Source organism: Hemicordylus capensis, chromosome 7 (assembly GCF_027244095.1).
Source record: "Hemicordylus capensis ecotype Gifberg chromosome 7, rHemCap1.1.pri, whole genome shotgun sequence".
Classification (NCBI taxonomy): domain Eukaryota; kingdom Metazoa; phylum Chordata; class Lepidosauria; order Squamata; family Cordylidae; genus Hemicordylus; species Hemicordylus capensis.
The window spans coordinates 29,175,450-29,195,635 of record NC_069663.1 but is presented as its reverse complement, the minus strand read 5'-3'; the positions used below and the strand labels follow the sequence as shown (position 1 = coordinate 29,195,635).

General features: G+C 63.5%; 1 protein-coding gene across 1 annotated transcript; it reads right to left on the bottom strand.

Moving 5' to 3' along the window:
• Nucleotides 1-520: 520 nt before the first annotated feature.
• NUMBL (NUMB like endocytic adaptor protein) lies at nucleotides 521-19,640 on the bottom strand. Its single transcript, XM_053268197.1, has 10 exons — nucleotides 19,329-19,640; nucleotides 9,088-9,230; nucleotides 8,043-8,117; nucleotides 6,880-6,954; nucleotides 6,402-6,542; nucleotides 5,714-5,918; nucleotides 4,068-4,349; nucleotides 2,731-2,816; nucleotides 2,615-2,660; nucleotides 521-2,514 (listed from the first exon to the last, which is right to left on the bottom strand). Exons 1-10 carry the CDS (start codon nucleotides 19,555-19,557, stop codon nucleotides 1,916-1,918), a joined length of 1,881 nt encoding a protein of 626 aa, XP_053124172.1. The 5' UTR covers nucleotides 19,558-19,640; the 3' UTR covers nucleotides 521-1,915.
• Nucleotides 19,641-20,186: the final 546 nt, after the last annotated feature.

Below are 20,186 nucleotides of genomic sequence, written 5' to 3'. Positions count from 1 at the left end.
ACAGCTGCAGCGCCACCAAGTGGCAGCCCTTCAAACAGGCTGGCCAGCGTGCAGAGGGGCAGGGCACAGCGAGGGCAGCCAACCCCACACCCCTGCTGGCCGGGGGGGGGGGGCTGGGGGCTCTCAAACCAGGGAAGACCTTGGCCAGCTGACACTGTGGCCAGAACGCCCCCCCCTCCCCAAGCCCACACCCAGATGATGCATGAATTGCCTTTGGAAGACGCAAGCAGTCTGCCTGATGCTGGACTGCAGCTCCTGTTGGCCAGTGCGGCTCGGGCTCCCTGGGAGGAACTGTAGTAGTCCAGCAGCATCTGGAGGGCCCAGGCTGGGAAACCCGGCACGGAAGCAAGGGGGCTGCTTCTGCTGGCTTCCTTGGATGGCCCTGAGCTTTTTAAAAACTGACCAGCGTATAGTGGAAGATTCTTATCCCTGTCTCTGTCCCACAGCACCACAGCAGGGGGCAGGCTTCCTGGCAAGGCCCCCCCCCAGCCCCCCACATAAGAATCGACCGGACTCAAAATGGGGCTATTATATTAGTGGCTTTAATTGTTATTTATTTCTTATAGAATACAAATATGCAGGATTCTTTGATACAAAACATTTGGAAATAAGATAGAAAATACCTTCCACCCCCCCCACCCCCATTTTCTGGTCCAGGCAGTTTGCAGGGGCGGGGGGAAGAAAATGCGCCCCATTCCTCTTCTCTGCAGGGCCCAGGCACTCCCTCCAAGTTGCTGGGGGGAGCCATAGCAGCTCAGCTGGGAGGGGTCAAGGATGAGCTGGTGCAGCCGCCCCCCCCCCCCGCACATGCAAGAGGCACCATTCACTCCCTTGAGCTTCCCCCGCCCTTTGGCGTGGCGGTGCAGTTGGCGCCTAAAACCCAGTCCACAGTCCGGCAGCAGCTCCCGGGGGGGGGGATGCAGCAGCGCCACGGCCCCCTCCCGTGGCTGTGCCATGCCCCTCTCCCCCCCCCCGCTGCCTCTGCCAGGCCTTCAACATAAAGGGGAGTCCCGTCTGCTGGGAACGTCCAGTTCCACTTCTGAACGTTGAGGGGACCACCCGAAACGGGGGAAGCCCTCTGCCCCATGGAATGCTCCCCCCCCCACCCCCTGGGACTTCTCCTCCCCTCCCCAGACAATCCCTGTCGCCTGCAGTGCTCCTGGGATGGGGTCCAAGGAAGGCCCTGCCCAAGGAGCCCCGCAGCCCCTGATGCCCCCACCTTCATTTGAGCCCAGCCTTGCCCCCCCCCGGCCTTCTTTTTAAGAGGCAGCAGTCAAGAAAGCAGCCCCCAAAGGGGAGGGAACACGAGACAGTCTCTTGACATGCCCCCCCCCCTTTAAGCACCAATATCCAGCAACTGGGAATGCTATAAATAAAAAAAATGTAGAAACAAAACCAACGGAGGGGGAGGGAAGGTGTTCTTCCCCCGGGAAACACTGGATCAGGACCCTGTGCGGGATCCATCTTTCCCCCAAGCAGGATGCTGGCACAACGTTTGAAGAGGCTGCCAGCTGCAGGGTCGGAACAGCCCCCCGTCTGCGAGGTGCTTTTTGCGGAAGAGCGGGGGGGGCACCCCAGAAGGGGGCCAGAGCAGGAGACGCACCGGGGCCCCTCTCTCCGCTCCGGAGCAGAGAGGCGCAGCACCAGACCAGCCGGGGCCACCCGTGCCCCAGGCCACCCCCCACCCCGCTGAGCAGCCTTGAGCCTCCCTTGGCCTGCTCTGCCGCTGGACTGCTACCCAGCCGTGTCGCTGCAGGACCCACCCCAGGAGACGGCAGCCCTGACTGCCCCAAGCAGGACCCAGGCCAGTGGGAGGAGCGGGCGGGGGGGGGGGCCCTGATCCGCCACAGAGCAGATTCTAGGGGGAAGGGGGGAGTGGAGGGGGGGCGACACTGTCCAGGCGCGGAAACGGTGGTCACAGCTCAATTTCAAAGGTTTTCTGCCGGTCGCTGGAGAAGGGGTTGGGGGCAGCGGAGGGAGTCTTGCTCTCCAGGGCCGCCCACTGGGCTTCAAAGGGATCGGGGGGCTGCGGGCAGGGGGCAGGGGGCGCCGGCTGGCTCTGCTCAGGGGGCCAGGCGGTCCCGTTGGGCTTGGGCTGCGCTGGGCCCAGCAGGCCCGGAGGGAAGGGGCTGGCTTTGGCCCCCAGGCTGGTGGGGGGCGCCTGGGAGCTTGCGGAGCAGAAGGCATTGGCCACCATCTGGGAGGGCGTGATGCCCACCACCGGCACGCTGGGAACGGGGGCGTAGGGCACCGAGGGCGGGTAGGCCACCCCCATGGGCACAAAGGCAGGCGGCATGGCCGGGGGGGCAAACATGGCCACGGGCGGGGCGGCCGCATCGTAGCCCAGCGGGAAGCTAGGCAGGGCCACGGCCACGGCCACCTGCTGCTGGGCCTTGGCCGCCGTGGCCACCTCCTCCAGCCAGCGCTCTGCCTCCGAGGGTGTCCGCTTGTGCCCGGGCTGGAACGGGGGCGTGACGGGGGCTCCTGCCGAGGAGCCGGACCAGGCGGAGGGACCTGCAGGGGGGGGGAGAGAAGAGAGGCCGGCCATCAGCTCCCTGCGGGCCGGGCAGGGCCTCTCGGCCGGGCAGGGAGAGGCCGGCAGGGCTGGACCTACCTGTGCTGCCCCCTTCCATGGGCACGGCGGCGGCGGCGGGAGCTCCCTGGCCAGGGCCGCTGTTGAGGGGGGTGCTGCTGCTGTTGCTGCTGCTGCTGGGGGGGGGGCTCCCCGGCTGGCTGGGCTAGAGAGGCATCGATCTGACTGCAGAGGGCGGAGATGCCATCCGTGTCCCCGTTGGGAGTCGAGTCCAGCTCGATTACTGGCAGGAGGGGGGGGGGGCACGGTCAGAAGCAGAGAGAAACCGGCCACTCCAATTCCCAGCTGGCTTCCCCACCCAGGAGCCTGGTGAAGGAAGCCCCCCTCACCCCCTTTCTGCCCCACGCCCCCCCCCCCCCGGTCCAAGCCTGCATCGGTCCACTCAACCCGCCTTCCTGTTTCCCACAGAGGCCGGCACAGTGAGGGCCTCTCCCTGTGGTCCGTCCCCAGCACTTCGAAGGCATCCGTGTTCAACAGGGACAGCAGCGCTGGGCTTGAACGTGGGACCTTCAGCCTGCAGAGCGGACGCAGCCGCCCTTGAGCGATGATAACTCCAAGCAAGCCAGATCCTTGGTCCGGCTCGCCCAGAACCGTCTCCTGGGACTGGCACCGGCGGCCAGAGGCCCTTTGAACTGGAGATGCTGCCAGGGATGGAACAAGCAGACGCTCATCCTAACCAGGGGGGGGCACCAGAGGAGGCCGCTCCGGTTGCTCCTCTCTCTCTCCCCCCCCCCCCCGCATGCAGCCTGAGAGCCGTGCCGCCTGCAGGCTAGCCAGTCACCAGCTAGGACTGTGCAGCTCTACCTGATGAATGGGCAGCCTGCAGGCAGTGCAAGGGAGAGAGGAGCCGCCCGAGTTGCTGCCACTAGGAAGTGGAGGCAGCTGTGCCCCCTTTGGCGCCCCTCACCTGCCCCCCCCCGGTTAGGACAAGCTGCTACTGGATGGAACCCGAGACCTTCCGCCGACAGAGCTGTGCCACTGAGCGATGCCCCTTCCGCTGTGGGGCCCCTGCAGGGAGACTGCCCCCGCACAGGGACGCTCCACGTGGCCACCCTCCACCCTGAACCTGGCTAACCCTGACTTTCCCAGAAGCCCTTGCAGCATGCATCAGCTGGCTGGCTCCCACCTGGGTCTCCTACGCCATTTTGCACTCTCCGGGGCTGCTGTTGCATATACGCATCATCTCTCTACCATTTTCTAGGCCGCCCTGCTAGCTGAAAGGGGGCGGGGGGTGAGCATATTTTGCAATGGAAATAAAACGAATAGAAGACAACCCCCCTCTTTCTAGAGTAACGGAAATGGGTGGGGGAGGGGGCATGACCACGCCTGGCCCCAGGGAGCACCACCCCCTTCCGCACGGCGTGAAGACCAACCTCCTCCTCCTCCTCCTGCAGGAAGGGGTGTGGGGGTGTTCCATCCTCCTCCCCCAGCACCCGAAGCAGACCCCGTCCTCCCCCCGCCGGCCCCGCCTCACCTGCGTCGCCCAGGTGGCCCTTGCGCTGCAGGGTGGAGGGCAATTCGTTGAGGCGCAGGGAGAGCTGCCTCTTGAAGGGGGAGTTCTTCTGGCTCAGCGCGGGGAAGCCCCGGAAGCTGCCCTGCCGCACCAGCTGCTCCAGGGGGGCGTGGCGGCGGGGGATGGCGTGTGGGCCCCCCGCCTCGGCCTTGTCCTCTGGCGACGTGGCCCCCTGTGGCGGGGAGGCGCTGCCAGGCTGGGCGGGGGCCGGGGAGGGGGCCACTGGGGCCGCGGCTGCCTCGGCTGCAGAGGAGGAGGAGACGGAGACAGCAGGGAGGTTAGAGGCCTCCGGACCAGGCAGCGCATCGGCCTCCCGGTTCCGCTCTCCGGGGCGCTTTCCAGACTAACCCCAACAACGTGTCTGCAAAGGGGGCTTCTGGACTCCCTGCATCATGACACCGCAGTCCCTACGCTGCCAGCTGGGTGCCGTTCACCTTTCGGATGCCTCGTTTCGGATGTTATCGCTGCCATTTAGTGCTATAACGTTGTAGGTCCGTTGCAAAAAAGAAGCTGAATTTTCCATTGTAGATTCTGAGGATCGTTTTCAATTTGATCCTGCTGAGCCGCAGCATTTTGCCACAGTTGTAGCGGGTAATCTGGAAAGCGCCCTGGAGAACGGTGTGGATCCGTCCCGCAGTTGCATGATCATCGGCTCTCTCTGCTCGTCTGTTGCTCAGTGGAACTGCCTTGTTAAGCACCCAGCATCAGCCGAGGGTTATTCTGGGCCAATACTATGCAACGGACAGAGGGCAGCTGGAGCCCTTCCTGGTCCTCAGCACCCCCCCAGCAAGACCTTCTGGCCTTGCTTATGGAAGGGGGCATCGGAAGCCGGCCTCTCCATCGCAGCATCCACAGGGAGACATTCTTCTGTCACAATGCTGGAGTCAGCAGGATAATGGCTCCATAAGGCTGCACACAGAGAGTCTGGGGACATTCTGAAAGGGTACCAAACAGGAACGAGAAGCCCCACTGCGTGTAATGGCAGCCACAAAAAGGCCTGATCCTGCAAGCTCGGGGAAGGGAGCTGCCCGGCTGGAGCCTCCGGAGCGCTTGGAAAACTTCCCCTTCTCAGTACCGAAGAGCCGTGGAGGATTTAAGCTCTCTGGAGCAGGACAGGAGCAAGGCTGGCTTGGGAAGGAAACCGAGCCCAGCACGGATGCATCGCAGTGACTAGCTATGTGCACGCCATAAAGGGTACGGTGGAAATGGCGTTGCCCACCTGCAGCCTGGAGTGGTACAATCCGTTCCACCCCCTCAGGAGGACTCCACCATCTGCACCTGGGGGGTGGCTCCACCCGGCCAGCACTTGGCCAGCTGCTCCCACTCGCCGGCCCCCACATCGGCCGTGTTTAGCATGTGTAGGCCAAACTCTCTGCCCAGGAATGGCTCCCAGGGAGGCCTGCAGTCTCCTACAAAGCCAAGGGGAACCCTGGCGACAGATGGGCCCCCGGAGCCGCTCTGCCAGCCCCCCCCCCCCCGTTTCATGCTTGTGCCGGGCACTGCACAAGAGCAGAACTCACACAAGTCCCTGCCCACGGCAAGCGGGGCCTTGTGGAGGTCATCCCCCCCTGCCCCCCAGTGGAGAGGGGGGGGCAGGAGGCACCTACTTTTCTTTCTGTCCTGCGGGGGCCGTGCTCCCGAGGGGCGCGTGGCGGAGGGCGGGGGGCCTGGCAGGCGGAAGGAGCCCTCCCGTGCAAAGCTGGTCCGGGTAGCATCGAAGGAGGCCGTCACGCCACACTCCTTCTCCCTCTTCTGCTTCCGCTCCAGGCAGGCGGCAAAGGCACAGCCCACGGCGTGGCTCAAGCGTTCGCCCTGGGTGTGGGGAGAGACCGGGGCAGGCAGATCAGAGGCCGTGGCGCTCAGCCCTCAGGGCCTCCCACGGTGGGCGTGGAAGGAGACGGCCACTGCGCTCCCGGCCGGGTCTCTGTGCTTCCACCACGAAAGGGCGCGCAGCGGCCTTTCAGAACAAGCCAAAAATGAAACCCCCACAACATGCAACAGAAGCCTGCAAGCCAAGGGGGAGCATCCTGGCTCCAGCCTCTGAGAGACGCGGCCGACTCGGCCTCCAGCCCCGCGACCTGGGCAACCCCAGTGCTGGAGGAGGCCTCTCAGCCATGGATTCGGCCGGGCCGAAGGCTGCCAGCCTCTCCTGCCGGGCGCTGGCGCTGGGTGACTCCCGTTCCAGCAGGAGGCGAGGGCAAGGGGGTCGCCCCACGCCCGCCCGCCCGGCTCCCGGCCCTCTTCTGCTCGGCCCCCCACCCGCCTGCCCTGGGTGCAGCGCTCAGCGCCACCCACCGAATCCTTCAGGGCCAAGAAGCAGTGGCAGATCCAGCGGCGGGCGGTCCCATCCCGGCAGATGTAGGAAAACGCCTTGTCAAAGTTGCGGTCCGGGGCGCAGAAGGAGACTTTCTCGATGGTTTGGTCCACAATCAGATCCTGCCGGGGAGAAGCGGACGGGAGGAGGCGGAAGCTGGCTCCAGGTCCCTAAAGGGGGGCCTCTGGGCTGCCCGGACGCCGTGCCAGCGGGCAGGGGAGGGCCTCTCTCTTGCCGGGCTCTGCTGCCGGACCTGGCAGGCGAAAAGCCCGGGCCCGGGGCTGGAAACAGGCTCCAGGGCTCAGGGACACCTTTGGGAAAGGAGGAGGGCAGCCCCACTGCCTTTGGGGCGGCCGGGGCGGGGGTGGGGGGGAATCATAGCATTGCAATCCTGCCCCCCTCCACCCGCGGCTCTGCTTCTTGCTCCTGGTCCTCGCCCCATTCCCAGCCCCCAGATACCTTGGTCTTGTCATCCACAACGCGCAGCCCGTCAGCCGAGACCCACAGCACAGATTTCACCGACTTGCGGCCACTCTGCGGGATCAGGAACACAGAAGGCGTCACGAGGGCCCAGCTGCAAATGGCCGGATCCGTCCGCTCAGGCATGACTGGCTGCTTTCATCGTTTGGGACCGAAGGGTTTCAGGAGAGGCAGGACCCACACCCACAGGTCAAGGTCATAAGACCCCTCCCCAGCCCATCCATGAGAAACGCGGGCCTGGCCTTCTGCTTGGCCCCCGAGTGGGCAGCGGGGGTCTCTTCAGCTGCTCGCCACCCCACTCGGGGGCCGCTCCAGGCCTTCCGTTTCCCAGGTGCATCCCTAAGAGTTATTGTAAGTGGGCACCTAACGTGTAAGGTGAGAAGGAGACAACCCAGGTTTCGTACCCAAATGCCCACCAGAGAGCCAAGACCGCCGGCCCCAGTCCCTTCCTGCTGAGCATGCAAAAGGGTTGCTGCTGCCCCATAACAGCTATGGGGGGCCCCTTCATGGGGGAACTGCTATGGGTGCGAGTCCCTTTGTGCATGAAGAGGGAGGACCGCAAGGAAGGAGCAGAGAGAGAGACGATGCAAGGAGGAAAAGCGGGGTGAGAGAGGGGGAGGGGTGAGAGGGAGGCAGGGGGTGAAGGGGGGGGCAAAAAGGGCAGGCAGCGAGCCTGGAAGCCACGGGCTGGTTAACATGGAAAACCTTTCCAAGATGCATCCCTGATTAATTGGGGAAAGACTCTTCCTTTTACGTTACTTTGAAAACAAAAGCAGAGGCATTTACGACAACTGCTGGTGCAGAGACCCACATGAGGAGGCCCCCCCCCCGGGAGGCGTCTCCTCAGAGGGTGCCCTGCTGCAGCTGCGGGGACCCAGGCACGCCCCCCCTCCACTGCCCTCTGCAGGACAGGACCTGCCTCTCGGGCCAGCCCCACAGGAGGCCCCTTCTGGCCAGCACCCCATTGCCGCCCCCCCACCCCACCAGTGAGACGCCCCCAACTGCTCCTTGCAGATCTAGGGGCGCCCCAGCTGGAGGGGCCTCGCTGGGCACATCTGCTGGAGCGCCAGGGCAGAAAGGAGGGCAGGCGGGGCGGGGCGGGGGGGTGTTACTCGGCAGGGCTCCCCAGCCCCCCAGCTCACCGCTTTCAGTTTCTTCACGGCTTCTTCGCAAACATGCATCCCCCGGGACTCCTCCACCTCAGCGTGGCCCAGATACTACAGAGGGCGGAAAGGGAGAGATTCGGAATGAGCTCCTTGCTCCCGATCACCCGGTAGCAGCCTCCAAGCCGAAGAAGCGGCCGCCTCCGCCTCCTCCTGCTGAGTCAGCCCTTGGTCCATCTGTCTCAGGACTGTCCGCACAGACCGGCAGCAGCAGCAGCAGCAGCAGCAGCAGCAGCAGCGCTCCGGGGTTTCAGGCAGGAGTCTTTCCCAGCCCTACCTGGGAGATACCAGAGACTGAACTGGGACCCACCCACACATCTAGGTCAGGAACTTCCAGCCACAATGGCCTTTGGGGGATGATGGGAGTGGTAGTCCACCATCGTCTGAGGACCTGGAGCCTGACCTGGTGCGATGGACTGATGGCGAGCCAGGCTTGGGGTAGCCAGCATGACGGGTCCCCTTTGCTAAGCAGGGTCCACCCCAGTTTGCGTTTGGATGGGTGGCTGCACGTGAGCGCTGCCTGCTGTCAGATATCCCCCTTAGGGAAGTAGCTCGGGGGCTGCTTCATGCGCGCGTGCAGAAGGTCCCCGGTTCAATCCCTGGCAGCATCCCCGGGTAGGGCTGGGAGAGACGCTTCCCTGAAAACTTGGAGAAGCCGCTGCCCGTCAGTGTTGACAATACTGAGCTAGACAGACCAAAGGGCCCACCAGTGAGACCAGGCAGCTTCCTGCCTGGGTTCCTACGAAAGGGCATCCCCCTGCCCCACACACTCCCAGCCACAGAAAGCAGGCGCCATGGCGGGCCTCCCGTCCTGCCCACCCCCCACTCCGACTGCCTCCGGTGACCTTCTCCCTCCATCCTTCCGCAGAGGAGCTCAGGACCGCTTAAAGGGTCTCCCAGCCCCTCACTCCATCCTCACAACAACCCTGTGAGGCAGGGGAGCTCCGCCCCCCCCGGCCCCGGCGCCCTGCTGGCTCTCTGCCCAGACGGGGGGGGGGCTGCCAGGGCCCGGCCGGCCACTCACCCGCACAGCGAAGCTGCAGCGCCCGCTCCGCACGGCCTCCTCGTCCGCTTGCCACTGGTGGGGGCGGCTGGCCTCCGGGACGTAGCCGGGCTTCTTGCGTCGGAGGCTCTGGCGCAACTTGTTCATCGCGGACCCCCGTGGGCCTGCGGGCGGGAAGGGGCACTGGCAGAGGAGCCCGGCACCCCAGCCCCACGGCGCGCCAGCAGAGGGGAGGGAGCACCCCCTTCGGGGCTCCTTCAAGCCCAGCTCTCAAGGCGCTCCGCTTCCCTCTCTGCCAACAACCCCCCCCCAAGCCCAAGCAGGACACATGACAGCGGGGGGGTGGGGGGGGGCAGCCTGGCCACCCACCTACCTCCTTCCCTCTTCTGCAAAACAGGTGGGGGGGACACACCTTATGGGAGCTGCATATTCCCAAGATCAAAGCCGTGACAGTCCAGTGGGTGGGGTGGGGGAGAAGGGTTGCCACTTTTGCCGTTTTCTGATCCCCCCCCCTTTAATCTCACCCTCTCCGATGGATGTCTCTGGAGCATCTCAATCCAAAATGGGGAGGAAACACAGACACACAGACACACACACACACCCTTCAGCTCACAACTGTGTACAAGGGGGCACCAACACAAGCCCATTTCTGCAGCCTGAAAGCCCAACTGCAGCTATGCAAGGATGAGCTGCAGCTATTCAGTGGCAACAGAAAGGCACTCTGCACGTGCTCTTCACCCTTCCAAGGGCAGCCTTGGCACCGACTCCCAGCCTCCAGGCCCGCCTGAACAGAGCCCTCCTTTGCGGGGTGCAAAGTCAAACCCACAATAGGGCAGCCCTTCATCCTTTCATAAGGCAGCACTCACCACAGCCTGCCCCCCCCCCGCCCACCTTCCAGCAGAAACAGCAAAGAGTCTTAGAGGAAGCTGCCAGATACTGAGTCAGGCCCTCGGTCCATCTGGCTCAGTATTGTCAACCCAGACTGGCAGCAGCTTCCCCAAGGTGGCAGGCAGGAGTCTCTCTCTCAGCCCGATCTCGTTGGAGATGCTGCCAGGGAGGAGGGGACTTGGGACCTTTTTCTGCTCTTCCCAGAGCGGCCCCATCATCCCCTGAGGGGAACCTCTGGCAGTGCTCACATGGGGCCCCCCATTCAAACGCAACCAGGGCAGAGCCTGCTTAGCCCAGGGGACCAGTCAGGCTTGCACCTTGCGGGCCAACTGGCTGGTTTCGGCCTGACCCAGCCAGCTCGGGGGAAGTGGCAGCCCTTCTGGGGCCTCTCCCAGCCTCCTGCTGCTTCGAGCTGGAGGAGGAGGACTGAGGCTCAGGGGCAGGAGGCTCCGGCTCCATCCCTGGCGGCAGCAGCAGCAGCAGCATCTCCAGACCGGGCTGGGAGGAGAGACCCCTGCCTGGAACCCCGGCAAGCGGCTGCTGCCAGTCAGTGCAGACGACACCCAGCGAGGTGGGCCCAGCGCCTGACTCTGGACCAGGCAGCTTCCTGGGTCCCGATGCTGCCAGGAAGAGCAGGCCACGCTGCGCCAAACGGAGCCAGGCCCAGACTGGCGGGCTCACCACTGCCGAAGGAGCCGTGGCTCAGGGGGCCGAGGAGCAGCTTCACCCAGCCCAAGCGGCCCGCAAAATAATCTGATGAAACTTGGGGTGCGTTTAGAAACCAACCAACCATCCAACCAAAAATATTTCCACTTCCTTCAGCTGCATCATATTATCTGCCACTAAATGCATCTTTGCACGCTGGCAGGAGGCTGCTGAAGCCAAGGAGGGGGGAGCCCCCCCAGCCACAGTCTGTGTCCCCCACCCCACCTCCCCCCCTCTCACAGATGGTCCAGGCTGTTCAATCTGCCCCACAGAAAATAGCCGGTGCAGATGACAACCCGGGGGGCCCTGTTGTGGGTTCCTTTTGTGCTGAGCGTGTGCCCCACACAATGGCCACAAAGCCAATCCCACCCCCACCCCCCCACGGCACGCTGTGGAGACACACAAAGGGGGCCCAGACGCTGCGACAAGTTCATCCCCATCCAAAGCAGCCCCAAGCGACTCAGACCCCTCTTGTGTATTGGGGGGGGGGGCGAGAAAAGAGAATGAGACTCCGCAGCAGCAGATTTCTAAGGAGATTGGGGGGGGGCTTGTTTAAAGGGAGCCTCTCAGCCAAGTCAAACGTCTCCGCGCAACAGCTGCACCGGAGCCGGGGGGGGGGACAAAAGGGCAACGTGGCAGCAGCCCCCCCCCAGGTCGGATGAGACAGCTGCCCCTGAATGGCTCGGGGAGCCCCCAACAGCTGTGTGTGTCCTCACTGCCCCCTTTGCCCTGCCCCCCAGGCTTGGCTCAAATACACCAGCTGTAGGGGGGGCAGGGAGGGGGGGGAGGAGGGCAAACATTTGGCCAGAAGGAATTGTTGCCTCAGCTGCTGCTCCTGCATGGAGACTCCCCCCCACCCACACCCACACCCCTCCCTCGGCCTTCCCAGGGCCTGGCTCAGCAGATGGGAGCCATCCCCAGGCAAGCCGAGGAGGGGCCGTGGCCGGGGGGGGGGGGAGCCCATGGCAGGTTCCACTCCAAGGACAGAGGGGCCTCTGCCCCAAGGCACACACACAGGGCCCAGCCGGACGGGAGTCTTGTCAGCAAGCCGGCCCCCGCCTGCCTCCAAGGGGCACCTCTTGGCCACCACGGCTGGCTGGGCCACACAAGCCACGCACACCCCTCGACGTCTCCACCCACTCGCAGCCCCTTCCAAGAAAGAGGGCTTAGAAGCCACGTCCCCCCCGCCCCCTGCCGTGGCTCATCTCCCCCCCCTTCTCACACATACGCAGTGTGGACAGGCCCCCTGGGGGTCTTGGGGGTGGCACTGTTTGTAGCCAGAGCCCGGGAGAAGCCCTCTCCTCCTCAGCTTCCCGCCTGCCGGGGCCCGGAGCCCCCAAACAGGCTGTCGCCCCAGCATCTCCCCGGAATAAGGTGGGCAGGTGGGGCAGGGGTCCGAATGGCAGCGCATTACCTGAAGGCTGACTCACTGCAAATAAGGACCACGCATCTGCGGGGGGGGGGGGCCTTGAAAGCACCCGACACTCCCTGTCTGGCTAGTTCCCCTCTGAGGAAAAGCTCCCTCTCCAAAATAGTTTTTTAAAAGGTGTTTCTGAACCATTTTTGGGACAGTTTAGAAGAAACAGGAAGAGGAGAGCAGCTGCGCCGCAGACCCCAAAGTGCACAATCAAGCCCCCCCCTGCAGGCCTGCAGTAGCAGAGGGGCTCACGTGGTCTCCGGTCAGCTGTGGATGAGCCCCCATCTTGCTACCCCTCCCTAAACGGAGGGAGGGGCCTGCAACCTCCACACCCGGCCCCAATCCAGAGGCTGCTTCACCCTCCCCACGAGGCACAAAAGGGGAGTGGGGGGACACACACTTCCTGCTGCTGGGGCGGGTGGGGGGGGAAGGACTACTGCAGAGTCACCACTGCAGCCCAGCCGGAGCCCAGCCAGGGAGGCGCTTCTCCTCCTGCCCCGGCAGCAGCAGCAGCAGCAGCTCTTCCCCGCAGGGACAGCAGCCCCAGTCATTAGCGTGACAGCTTTTATCCGGGCTCAGCCTCCCTGCCAGCCAGCCCCCCTAGCAGAGCCTTCCTCCCCAGACCTTAGTGGGGGGGTGGGGTGGAGAAGGGGGGGCCTTCCAGGGGAGGCAGCCGGGAGCCAGAGGTTCAGATCCTTGCCGGAGGGAAACCCCTGCCCCCCACCCCGCCCATCTGCTCTGCGCTAACCACGGCTGCCAGCCCCAGCCATGCCCCCCACAGGCAGGCAGGGGGGCCCCTGCTCCAGCCCGCCAGCCCCCCCCCCGCGCCTCACCTCCGTCTCCATCGGCTGGGCTGGCAGTGCCACTCGGTGCTGGCAACGCTCCCGCAGCCCTCTCCCCCTGCGCGGCCTGGGCAGCGGCAGCAGCAGCAGCAGCATCAACGGGGCCTGCCCTTGCCGGCTGCTCCATCACCACCAGCAGCAGCCTGCCGAGAGCAGCAGCCGCCGCCGCCAGCGCCGCAGTGTCTCCTTCCCCTCCTCCCCGCCTGCTCAAGAGGAGGAAGGCTCTCCTCCCACTCCCCAGGCCTGGAAGCAGAGCAGCCTGCCTGTTGCCTGCCACCCACCGAGGCCTGGAGCGTGGCCCTTCGCTCCCCTCCCCTCCCCAACCAGACCACAACCCAGGCCAAAGGCAGGGGGCTCCGAGGGGAGGGGCACCTGCGGGCCAAGATGACCCCCCCCGGTCACAGAGCAACTCAGCTGTGCTGCAGCAAGCCAGGCCCCCATCTCAAGGTCGGGCCCCCCTTTCCCCGGCCACGCCAGCCTTTCGCACAAGATCTGCGCCTCCGTCAAGTTTCCAGACTCAAGGTTGGCAAACAGACTCCAAGCACTATCAGAAGCCCCCCCGAAATGGACACCAGCCAACCAGAAACAGCCCCCCCCCGATCAGCCCTGATGATCGGGTTCGGTGGGGCAGGCAGCATTCTCAGAACAGGGACCCCCACCCTGATGGGACCCCCGCCATAATGGGGTGCTTTGCCTGGGGATGGTGGGGCTTCTGTTTATTTTATTTATTTATTATTTTATTATCAAAACTTTTATACCGCCCTTCCAAAAGGCTCAGGGCGGTATAAAAGTCAGCAAGTCTTTCTAGTCAGCAAGATCTAGGAACCCCCCCCACCCCCGTTATGGGGAATACTGGAGAGAGGACCCCAAAGGAGGCTGCAGCCGGCAGAAGCCCCTCTTCCAGAGGAAGCTGCTGTGAACTGAGCCAGGCCATCTCTCACCCAGGCCCATAGGATCCACTCTGGCTGGCAGCAGCTCTGCAGGAGCTCAGAGAGGGAGGGGGCTCTCGCCTGTGACCCGACCCCGTTCATGGGAGATGCTGCCAGGGACTGGGCTTGGGTTCCTCTGCAGGCAAAGCGGGACCTCAGCCACCAACCCAAACATCACCGAGAGCATGAGGAGGGGAGAGCCGGAAGGCCACGAGGGGGCTGCGGGCGACTCCAGGAGGGAGAAGCTGCCATCCTTCAGCCCAACCCAGGGGTTCAGCCTAAACCGCCTTCAGTCAGTGTAGCTGGGGATGATGGGAGTTGTAGTCCAGCCTGCTGCCCGCTAAAGAGTTTTGCCCAGGTCCCCATGGCCCCTCCACTACTGCAACCCATCTCTGTGGGGACTGACCTGAGATGCCAGAGAGAAGCCCCCCCACAGACCCCTCTTCCTAGGGAGAGCGATGCCTGGCCACCCACTCTGAGCCCGGCACAGCCGGCAGGATCGGGAACAGACTCCGCTCGCGGCCGGAGTGCCTCTCCTGGAAACGCCCCCCCCTCCGCCCCCCCCTCCCCAGGATCCAGCCTTCTTCTCCCCATCCTGGGAGGAGAGAAAGAGAGCCAGAGTGCCCTCCTTGGCGCTGACGCTCCGGCCTGCAGCCAAATGCCCAGGGCCCCGGAGGCAGGAGCGGCTTCTCCCAGGGAGCCCGAGGGGAGCTCAGGCTGTGTGTGTCCCCCCCCCACACACACCCTCCTGCATCCCGAACTGCTGCTGCTGCCGCCAGGGAGCAGAGGCAGCTGCTCCTCCTTGGGCAGGCCCCCGGCTGGTGAAGGCCAGCTGCTCCCACCCGGGGGCCCAGGGACATGGCTCTCTCCATCCTGGGAAATGGGAAGAGTCGCAACCGGCCTCCCCGTCTGAGGAGAGCAGGACCCAAGTCAACAATCTCACAGTCGCCAGCAAAGCGAGTTACCAAAGGGGTGGGGGTGGGCAGCCAAAGGAAGGGATGACTAAGGCGGCCGTCTGTGACGTCAGCCCAAATGAAACCTGACTCTGTGTCCATCCCTCGGGTGTCTCTTCCCAAACACAAGCAGATCCAAGCTGGCAAATACCAGGAGGCGGCGGCGGCAGCAGCAACAGAGGCCTTCTTCGCCCAGCCCTTATTACACAACCTCCTTGGCTAAAGCCCCCCAGGGAACCCAGGCGTCCGGGGCCCTTCCCTCCTTCTCACCCACCCACCCAACAGGAAGACCCTCGGAGTCCTTCCGCTCCGCTTGGCTAGAAGTTGCTGCTGCTCTGGAGCTAATCGGACCCCCTTGATGGGCAGCAATAACTGCGGCTTCTTTCCCGACTTCCTGTCGGCTCCACCAGAGTCTGGGAGGCCATGAACTCAGCTGCCCCTCTTGGCCCGAGGAGAACAATAGCCAAGTCTGAGCCGGGAAGGAGAGAGCAACGGCCAGCCCTTCTCTCTGCACCAGGGAAAGATGAGCGCTGGTGGTCGCAAGCAGGACTTCTCCCCTTATAGCTAAGCAGGGCCCACTGGAAGATCTCCCCCCTTAGGGGATGGAGCCGCTCTGGGAGGAGCTGAAGGTTCCCAGTTCCCTCCCTGGCAGCATCTCCCACGAGACAAGGCTGGGAGAGAGATTCCTGCCTGCAACCTGGGAGAAGCCGCTGCCAGTCTGTGAAGACAATACTGAGCTAGATGGACCGATGCTCTGACTCAGTCTATGGCAGCTTCCTATATGAGCAGCACAGCATTCCTCTGAACATGGGCAGTGTGCATTCACACTCCTCTCCACTGAGCAGCCACAGCTGTGGGGCCCCATGCACTAGCATTACTCTCCAGCAAGGTGGCAGGGCAGCAAGTCACGGCCACAGTCCTTTGATAAAGCAGGCCCTGTGCTCAGCACCAGTCTGAATGTGCTCCAGCTGCAGGTCAGTGCACTTCACTCCTGGAAAGTCAAGAGGCGGGCGGGGGGGGGGGGTGCTTCCGCTGCTAGGTGGGGCCCAATTCCCAATGCTCTTCTGCATCTACCCAGGGTCCCAAGCAGAAGGAGCTTATCCTGACCAGCCAAGGGGGCAGCCAAGGAGGCGCAGCTGCCTCTGCTTCCCAGCAGCAACCCGAGTTCAGAGCTGCTCTTTGGACTGGACTTCCGGGTGGAGGTCCAGCCCCATACAGAGCTGGGGGGCCTCCAAATGCAGTCCAAAATGTGGTATCTCTCTGCAAGTCAGTGGGAAGTATTCAGAATCTCTTCTAAAAATAGAAATAAAAAGAGTTTCCCACTTTCCCTGAGCATGTTCTGGTGTAAAAAATATATAAATAGTGCACTACAGCTTATCGGGCAGTGGCAGTGGGGGCAGAGTGGGGGAGGCCTCTAGGTCCAGGGTCCAAAATCACCTCGGTGGGCCTCTGCTCAAGTTGCTCCTCTCTTTCCTGCAGGCTGGCCATGATTAGCCCCGCAGCTCTACCTGACGAATGGCCAGCCTGCAGGCAGCAGCGTGGCTCTCCGGTGGGGCAGGAGAGAGAGAAGCAACTCAAGCTGTCTCCTTTGGGGCCCCCCTGGCTTGTTAGGCAGAGCTGCAACTGGCCCCAAGTCCAGTTCAGGGCACCTCAGGGAGCCCATCGGGCACCTCACAGCAGGCTGCAAAGCCCTAGGCAGGCCACGGAGAGAGGAGTCCCTGGCAGAGAGCAATGCCCACAACCTCCCCAATCCCTCCATGCTCCCCCGCCCCCCGGCCAACCATAGGGCTGGGGCGGCCAGAAGCACCCACAGCAGCAAAAGCTCCCTGGAAGGAAGGAAAGCAAGGCCTTTGGGGTGGGGCCCACAGCCAGAAGGGAAGGGGCAGTTCTGTGGATGAGAATAAAACCGACTCCGACTTCCTGCTCCCCACAAGCATGTGCAGAATGCCTCTTCAGCGTCATAAGGACAGCCCTGCTGGATCAGGCCCAAGAAGGCCCATCTAGTCCAGCATCCTGTTTCCCACAGTGGCCCACCAGATGCCTCTGAGAAGCCCACAGGCAGGAGTTGAGGGCGAGCCCTCCCTCCTGCTGTTGCTCCCCTGCAAGTGGTACTCAGAGGCATCCTGCCTTTGAGGCTGGAGGTGGCCCACAGCCCTCCAACGAGTATGATAGACCTCTCCTCCATGAAATGACCCAAACCCCTCTTAAAGCCATCCAAGTTGTTGGCCTTTACCACATCGAGAATTCCACAAGTGGATTATGCGTTGTGTGAAAAAGTACTTCCGTTTGTTGGTCCTAGATTTACTGGCAACCAATTTCATGGGATTGAAACCCTGGTTCTAGTGTGATGGGAGAGGGAAAAGAATTCCTCTCTCTCCACTTTCTCCACACCATGCCTGATTTTATAGACCTCTCTCCCCTCATTCATCTTTTTTCTAAACGAAATAGCCCAGGTGTTGCAGCCTTGCCTCAAAAGGAAGGTGCTCTAGGCCCCTGATCATCTTGGTTGCTCTCTTCTGCACCTTTCCCAGTAGACCCTCGGCCCTAAAAGCCCTCTTGTGCCAGATGCATCAGGCAACTGGAGAGGAGAAAATGCACACTTTGCACATGCTCAGAGTCCGGGGCACCCTCTCTTCTTGTTTCTTAGGCCCAGTGTGAAAAGCAGGTTTTGAGCATCCCTCCAGGGGCTGGTGGTGGTGTCGTCTCCTTTGTGTTTCTTTCCAGAGGGCAGGCCCTTTGGGGACAGGGACAGGGACAGCATTCCCTCTCATGGGGAATCCCAGACCTTGTGGACTACAACTCCCACCATCCCAAGCTGCAACGGCCTTTGGCTGGGAAATATGGGAGCTGTAGTCAGCAGCATCTGGGATTCCCTCTCAGAGGGAACACTGGACAGGGAAGTATTTTGTTTATTTTTCTGGGTAAACCACTTTGGAAAACTTCTGTTGAAAAGTGGTAAATATTAGTAGTGCTATTTATATACAACTTCTCAACAGAAGTTTCTAAAGTGGTTCATGCGGAAAAACAAATGAAACGGCTCCCTGTGCCCAAAGGGCTCAGCAGCTAAAGAGAGACACCAGCAGCAGCCGCCACTGCAGGGAGGCTGTGCTGGGGCTGAATGGGTTTTGCTCCCCCCCCCCGCAACATGTAAGGCAACTCCTGCTTTGAACGCTGCCGCTTTGCTCCGTTAGCAGCTGCTAGCAAGAGCTTGTTGGCTGGGGGCCCCTCTCTGGCCTCCAAGCTTCCAGCCCCTGGGGAGGCAGCCGATCCTCACCGGGCAGTTCTTCAACCCCACCCAGTTGACCCTCCACAGAGCACCCTGGCAGTGGCACCCAACCCTGGCAGGCAGCTATCAAAGGGAGGAGAGGAAGGATCCACCCATGGCTATCCCAGCTGCCCAGGGCAAAGGAGGGGTGGGGGGAGGCAAGTGTCAGCAAGTGTGGCCCCACAGGCCTGTGCGGGGGGGGGGGTGGGACACACAAAGAATTAGGGTGGCAATGGGGGGAGTTAGGGAAGATTGCCACCTTTGAGGGGCTCATGGCCCTGATCCAGCTCACCAGCCTCACCACAACCCCTTGCTCCTAGCCCCCCCTCCCCCCCTGCGCCGCCCCCCTCCCCCGCCAGCCACCGGGGTTCAGCCCACTGGAAACTTCTGAATCTGTGCAGATGCCGCACCACAGAATCCAACTCCGAGACACCGACCCCCGATGCCCCTCGCCCCTCGCCCTTACTCTGCCCCACCCTAACCTCAGGGGCAGAACAAAGTTTCGCTAAAGACCCCTCCCCTCCTCTCCCCAGTTGCTGCTCCCCGCTAGGGGTGGGGGTCAAGCCAGACTAACGCCGCCCCCTTTGGAAAACCACGCGGGGGGGGCATCCATTATTCCGAGCCAGTCTCCAGTCTCTGGAAAGGGTGATCAGGGGAGGGGGCACGCTTCTTCGAACAGAGCGTGGGGAGGGCTGTGCGTGCACCCTTCGGGTCTCTGCCACCCCCACCGGGGACTCCCAACTCGCCCGCCCCACCCCGCCGCGAGGAGGCTGCAACTCCTGATCCCCGGCGGAGGATCGCAGCGGAGCCCGGGGCGGGGGGGGGCAATGCCTTTCTCCGTCGTCGTCGTCCCGCCGCGATGTGTAGCTGAAGGCCCAGCAATGCGGCCCCTCCCCCGCCGACTCTTTTGCTCCTAACCCGGAAAGCTGCGCGGGGGGCAGAGGAGAGGCTTTTGTCGGGAGATGGAGCAGGTGGGGGGCCCGGATGGATCCTCCTTGGCAGCTGTCACTTGCGGCGGGGCGGGGGGAGAAGAGGAAGGCGCTCTCTTGGAGGGAGCGAGGGGGGGGGCGGCGGCGGGGGTCCGGCTGGCTCAGGACGGCCAAGAAGCCTCGCTCTGCAGCCAGGAGGAGAGCCTCCCACCCTGCGCCCGAGGGGGGGGGCAGAGAGAGAGGGGGAGGCCGCAGTCCTCGCGATGCTCCTCGCCCGGAGAGCCCCCAACCCATTCCATCGCCGCCCCCGCCCCGGATGGGCGCGTCCCCTTACCCGGGTGCTGCGGGGCTCCGGCACAGCAGGCGACGCCTCCTCCCAGCCAGGCACGCTCCGGGCGCAGAGGCCCCGATCCGACCCCCCCTCCTTCCTTCCTTCTTCTCTTCCTCCTCCTCCTCCTCCTCCTCCTCCTCGGCCTCCCCCTTCCCCTCCGACGGCCGCGGAGCCCAGGACTTGCTCCCGGGGTTGCACGCACGCGCCTTTTCCTCCCGGGGAAAGATTCCATCTCGCCTGGCCACGCCCGAGCTCATGAATATGCAGATAAAGGCCCGCCTCTTCCCCAACCTCTTTTCTGGCCTCGCGGCGGACGGTCCTTTCATGCAAATTCTATGCAAATCTCCATCCGCTCCACGCGCCCCGCTCTCCACCCGGAGCCTTGGGCTGCCATTGGTCCCATGCTCATGAATATGCAAGACTGTACGTCACCCTCTCTCCCTCCCCTCCCCACATCGTGTTATTTACAAAATGCTCCCAGCACCGCCCCGGACACGCCATTGGCCCCCGCTCCTTCGCATATGCAAATAACCCATCACTCACTCCCCAGCCACGCCCCTCCTGCCGTGATTGTGCAAAGAGCCCCTCGCTGCTTCTAGAACAGCTCCGCCCCCGCCCCCCCCATCTGCTTGCCCAGCTGGCTGACCCTCGAAGGCGCCCCCCAGCCAAGACCTCCTTGGGAAGAAGCAGGCAGGTGCTGGGGGGGCTCGGCGGCTCGCCTGGCCGAAGCGGCCCCGACCGTCTTCAGCCCAGATGGGCCTCTGGACTGGCCCAAACCCGACTGGGCCAGCAAGGCGCCTGCCCGAGGCTTGGAAGCCAAAAGAGGACAGGCCTCTGTCCCCGAGGAGCTTCCAATCTAAC

What these genes read in the sequence shown, in the direction of transcription:
- NUMBL (XM_053268197.1), bottom strand. Translation starts at nt 19,557, where the DNA reads ATGGAATCTTTCCCCGGGAGGAAAAGGCGCGTGCGTGCAACCCCGGGA. An exon ending in TCTTGGCCCTGAAGGATTCG is followed by an intron (nt 5,919 to 6,401) that starts GTGGGTGGCGCT and finishes CCCCACACCCAG; the next exon opens with GGCGAACGCTTGAGCCACGC. An exon ending in CCCGCAGGACAGAAAGAAAA is followed by an intron (nt 4,350 to 5,713) that starts GTAGGTGCCTCC and finishes CCTCCTCTGCAG; the next exon opens with CCGAGGCAGCCGCGGCCCCA.